Source organism: Carassius auratus, unplaced genomic scaffold (assembly GCF_003368295.1).
Source record: "Carassius auratus strain Wakin unplaced genomic scaffold, ASM336829v1 scaf_tig00037604, whole genome shotgun sequence".
Lineage (NCBI taxonomy): Eukaryota > Metazoa > Chordata > Actinopteri > Cypriniformes > Cyprinidae > Carassius > Carassius auratus.
The window spans coordinates 165265-171264 of record NW_020526393.1 but is presented as its reverse complement, the minus strand read 5'-3'; the positions used below and the strand labels follow the sequence as shown (position 1 = coordinate 171264).

The following is a 6000-nucleotide window of genomic DNA, read 5'->3' as shown; positions in this document are numbered from 1 at the left end:
GGGCACTCATCTGGAGAGAAAAGATGTTCACGTCAGGCCTCCATACATTTATATTTAGTGTTTAAACGAGTGTTTTTAACAGCACTTTACCATTTTTAGGCAGGATGGCGATGTTCTCAGACAGAATGCCTTGCTCCAGAGAAAACTGAGTGAACTTGTCCAGGACGTCCTGGCTCAGGTCTGGGGCTCGGCCTGCGGTGACAGCACACACACACATGTCCAGAGAAAACAATTCAGAATCAATGCAAACATTAGTAAATATTCTCACTATCTGAGCTGATGCATTTTTTTTTTTTTTGCAGCACACATCACAGTCTAAGAAACGTGAGATTTAAGCTCATGAGAAATCTGTTTGACTTTCAGTGTGAAACGAATAAATGTGGTCAGGTACTTCACTTTACCCATCAAGAACTGACGGGACTGTCGAAAACTGGGTGTTTTAGGTTTAATAAGGGGACTGGAAGGAAACATTAAAACTTGAGCTGAAAACACAACATTTACAACACGGTTTTAAAGCCTTTATTAATCTTAGCAAAAGTTAATTTCAACATTTACTAACACATTCAAAAGTTGTATCTGTTAATATTATTTAACCGAACTACGATACAGCAAGAAAATATTAAATGACTGGCATAAATATGTTTAAAATATAAGCTTTATACTGTATATGTTTAAACAGTGCAGCTGAATTGCATATATTCATAAATATATTAAGTTTTAACCCTCACACACACATTTTTGTAAATGCATTTCACGGGCAAGAAATATAATAGCTTTTATATAAGATATAATAATATAAATTGATATATATACACATTTTACATTTCAAATATATATTTTGTTTAACATCATTGCTTACAACATATTTAAGGCGGATTTAGTTTTTTTCATCTATATGGCATCTAACCTGAATATAAGTCTGTAGTTGTCTTTAGTGAAAATGCTTCTATTCAAAACCTGTTCAAAATGAAAATGCTCCTTCTGAAAGTTCATACCGTAGAGTTTGTTGAGAAGCGTGGTGGAGTCTGCTTTGGTCTTGATGGTGTGGATCAGAGCATATTCATCATACTTCACATCAACAACACGCATGTCATTGTCAGTCTCCCAGTCTGAGGAAACACAGCATTTCTCCTTTTATTCCTGTATGAATCACTACTGTATTGATCAACGTTTCTTCCTTACCTTCACTGCGGAAGCTGAACCTCCCTGGGATATCCGTCTTTTGAGCCAGATGGTTCATCTTCCAGCACGAGCCATCAGGACTGGAAAGACAGAATAAAACATGAGAGGACTTTATTACTAGTTTCTTCTTTTGTTAGTGATCAGATTCTCTTACTTGAGACTGGAATATGCCATCTCCAGATCTCCTTCATCACTGGGTGTCATCATGGCGATGCCCATCTTCATGTTCGCTTTGCGGGTGACAAACCACTCGGCATTGGTGGCAAAACCAATCAGGTACCATTTCCCAGCCACCTGTTTATAAGACACGCATCAACATTTGGTAGCTGCCATGAAACTAAGCACCCCAAGCATACACTGTCAAAAAAAAAAAAAATATATATATATATATATATATATATATATATTTTTTTTTTTTTTTTGACTGTGTTTTGGGTATATATACAAAATTGTATATATACAAAAAATTAATTTAAAGTTTCATCATTTTTTTGTCCATTTCTAAATTACACATTTGATGTTTGATACAAGCTTTGCATTATAAAACTTTATTTTTTATATATTATATATTTTATTTTTTTCCTTCTTTGCATGAAATAACTGAGTAGCTGCTATAACATTAGACACCCAGAATTCAACACTTTCTGTAAAAATAAAGTTAAAAGTGGCATAGGTTTTAAATGATATAAAATTTTATAAATAATATAAAAAGGCGTACCATTTTTTATGTATTTCTGCATGAAATAATTGCTTGCTTGTATTTAGTGTAATTTTAACTAAAATTTTAACTACATTTGAACTACTGAAATAACTGTAAATATAGCTTAATCTTTTTTGCATTATAAATTTAATGTTTGATACAAGTTTTGTTCTAAATTTAAACTCATTAAAAAAAAAAAAAAAAATATATATATATATATATATATATATATATATATATATATATATATACACACACATACATATAATTTATTTCGTTTTTTTGTGGTTTGCATGAAATAACTAAGTAGCAGTCGCGACACTTAAACAACTCTAAAATACACTTTCTGTAGAACCTAAAATTTAGAAGTTAAAAACATTTATACACATTTTCACTACAGAACCATAATTTTTGATTATTTCTAAATTATTAATGCAATTTTTCATAACAGGTTATGTAATATAAACATGCAAAACGCAAAAAATAAAAAATAAAAGATATAATCAGTGTTATGCATTCTTACCCCCTTGACATCGAAGTCAGCTTGTGGCGTTACCTCTGAACTAACGGCGAGGGCACAGAGCAAAACTCCCAGCATTCCCAGCAGGGCGGTTGCCATGGCTACTGCAGAGCTCAGTCTGGGGTGTGTGGGAATTCGGGGCTCGAGCTGATTTCTGAACGCAGAGTCACGCTGCAGGAGCTTATATAGAGCCGAACCCCATTACATAAACACACGCCCCCTACACACACACACACACACACAAAGTGGATTAGAATAACTAAAACTAACACAAACCCTATGAGAAATATGTTTTACTTTCAGCTGCATTAATACATCATATTACTTTTTTTTTCAGATTTAGCTAACTTGTGCAAACAGTGTTTACTGACTTCATGTAAATACAGAAACACGCACACACACACACACACCTCCAAAACACTTGTATATCTGTGCTGCCGGATACTCAGCACACACATATAAATCTCAGAATCATCCATTCAGTTCTCACTTTTCATTGCATGCAATCACACACACACACACACACACACACACACACACACACACACACACACACACACACACACACACACAGGCATAATGTTGGGTTTAGGGCCCCTTTCATTTAATTACTTTGTTATACAACAGTTGGCACAGAGGTTTGTGAGGGGGTGCATTTCCTCCTTAACCAGAGGCTGCAAGCACACACACACACCACCCCTAAAAACTCCAACATGTCAAGACAGGATCAGCTTATTTGGGTCAAAGGGGTTACACACACACACACACACACACACACACACAAAGTGAGGTCCAAAAGTTATATTTTGAACCAAACACACACATTTCACACACAAACAAAGCCTCCAGCCTTGTTTGAGATGTAAGAAAGAGCATCATTGGATCTGTACAGAGAGTCACATGATCAACAACAATCATTTACTTCAGCTTGAGTTGATTCTAATTTAAACTCATTAAAAACGTACTTATCATTCAAAAACAATTCTGAAACTTTATTTCCAGGTTTCAATGTAAAAAAAATTAATAAATCAATATATATATAATTATTTTTTTTATAAATATATTTATAAAATTAAAATAAAATACAAACAATAATAAAAAAAATAAGTCTTTTGGACCCCACTGTATGTTGTATATAATATGCCAATTTTTGATGTTAAAACATCAGAAGCATCAGTAAAAAGTGATTTTTGACCATTTTTACTGATTTAAAGTGTGGGGTCAGTATGATTTTTTTGAAAGTCTCTTCTGCTCACCAAGGCTTCTTTATGATCTAGAATACAGTATAATTTCACATATTTCGTCTTTGTTGTCACTTTTGATCAGTGTAATGCATCTTTGCTGATTAAAAGTATTAATTGATAAAAAAAAAAAACATTATATCAATGCCAATCCCATACCCGTGAATTTTTTCGTGTCATAATATGTAGGCCTATTTGTGTGTGTGTGTGTGTGTGTGTGTGTGTGTACATGTCTTTAAATGTGTTCCATCTGTGGTTAAAGGTTGGAAAAGAGGCAAAAATAATTAGCAGGAAAAAACATCACAGCAAACACACAAACAGCGTGATAAAGCACAAAGAGCTGCTGTATCTGTCTCTCCGGCTCGTGTTCAGGGCCGTTCTGGAAGCTGGAACGACGAAATGAACATGTCAGCATTTCATATTGAAAACACAACGTTTACAGTGAAAACCCTGCAGTCACACACACACACACACACACACACTCTATATCAGCTGCAATCACATTCGGACTGTAAGACTCGTTGTTTTTGCTCTCCGGTTTTAGATTTGTGCAGTAATCAAAGTTAATAGTGCAATTATAGTGAGCTTTAAATGAATGGTATTTTCATCCGTACCCATGAAAAATCACAGCAGGAAATGTTTTTAGTTTGACCCCATATAAAGCTCCCCAAGGAATGTGCTCTTTACAGTTGTTTCCTGTTGTAGATGTGAGATACGCCTATACATTCAGCCTATAAGAGCCCCAAACGCCTGCAAACAGTCACGGCATTTTCTAAAAAACTGCTTTTTTTCAGAACAAAACAGTGTGTGTCTCTGTCTAACATATACTGACACATTTATGATTCAGGTAAAGCAGGTATTTATGGATGTTTTTGCAGGTGTGAACTCGCCGTCTGAGCTGATAACCTGATTCACAAATACCTCAGAGGTTTCAGCCAGAAACACAGAGCTCTATTTAATCTACACTCTCAGAAAAAAAAGGACAAAAGTTGTCACTGGGGCGGTAGCTGTTCAAAATGCATGACTTTTATACATAAAGAGTCCTGGTTGATACCTTAAAGTACAGTATTAGTGCCTAAAGTGTACATCTTAGTACTTAGTATCTGAAAAAAAAAGAGACAAAAGATTACTTTTTGAAAAGATACCGCCCCAGTGAAAGCTTTTGTACCTTTTTTCTGACAGTGTATGATCAGACTTATATTTTAATTAAATGCAAGACATTGATTCACTTATTTAACTACTAAAAATAGTAATAAAAAACTAAAATACGAAATAAAAAAATAATAAAATAAAAATTATTTTCTCTAACACTTTTCTCTATAGAGAATATTTTTAAAAAGGGAATTAGCGGCTTGCAAAAAATAAGATTGCAAGAAAAAAAGTCATGATATTTTGAGAAATTCTGAGAATAAAGTTGTAGCATTGTGAGATTAGAATCTTAAAATTTAAAGTCAAAATTACTTTATTCTCAAAATATTATGATTTTTTAATCTCACAACATTATTCTCAAATAACAAATTTAATCTCTTATTGCTGTAAGACTTTATTCTAATATTGATACTACTTTATTCTCATAATTTTTACTTTATTCTCAAAATATCATGTCTTTAATCTCAGTGCTATGACTGTTCTCAGATTATTACAAATTTGATCTCGTTCAAGACTTTATTCTCGTAATTTTGATTTATTATTAAAATATTAAGATAAAGGTCAATCACACAATGCTACAGCTTTGGTCATTTTTACTCTCTTCTCCAATTAATACAAGTTTAATTCTGTATTAAAATATTCTCGTATTGCTATGACTTTTTTTATTCCCATAATTTTGATGCTATTATCTAAATATTTTGACTTCAGTCTCAAAATGTTTCAATTTTCTTCTTGTAGTTTTGACTTTGTTCTCAAAATATTACAAGTTTAATATCATATATTAGACTGCAGAGGCTCTGTTGTTATGATCAACCAAACCTCATCTAGTTGTCCAGCCAATGCATTAAAAAAAATCTGATCATTTTTATTTCCTGATTCCTGTATAACACGTTATAATCATAAAAATAAAACATTAAGGTGATGATTACAACAGTTTTCTGACACATTTTCAAAGCAGCCTGAAGAACAAGAGCAACTCCTGATCTAATACTCATCTAACAGACTGAAGAGCGACACCTACTGGTCAAATATACTGGGCTTGTGACGTCATGACTATAATCAACATGGGATTAAATATAGTCAAAGTGACCGACAGATTCAGCTCAAAGACGAGTTATGAGCTCAGTTTTCATAAAGGGGTCATCCCTGCTCTTCTGGACTTATTGAACCATGTGTAACTTCTAAATTATTTGAATTATTGGTCTGAA

The 6000-nt window shown here is 33.3% G+C and overlaps 1 protein-coding gene across 1 annotated transcript; it reads right to left on the bottom strand.

Annotated features, from left to right (window-relative positions):
* Window positions 1–46: 46 nt before the first annotated feature.
* On the bottom strand, window positions 47–2571 carry LOC113083296 (lipocalin-like). The gene is made up of 5 exons (XM_026254442.1): window positions 2406–2571; window positions 1337–1476; window positions 1183–1262; window positions 996–1109; window positions 47–192 (listed from the first exon to the last, which is right to left on the bottom strand). Exons 1-5 carry the CDS (start codon window positions 2499–2501, stop codon window positions 62–64), a joined length of 561 nt encoding a protein of 186 aa, XP_026110227.1. The 5' UTR covers window positions 2502–2571; the 3' UTR covers window positions 47–61.
* Window positions 2572–6000: the final 3429 nt, after the last annotated feature.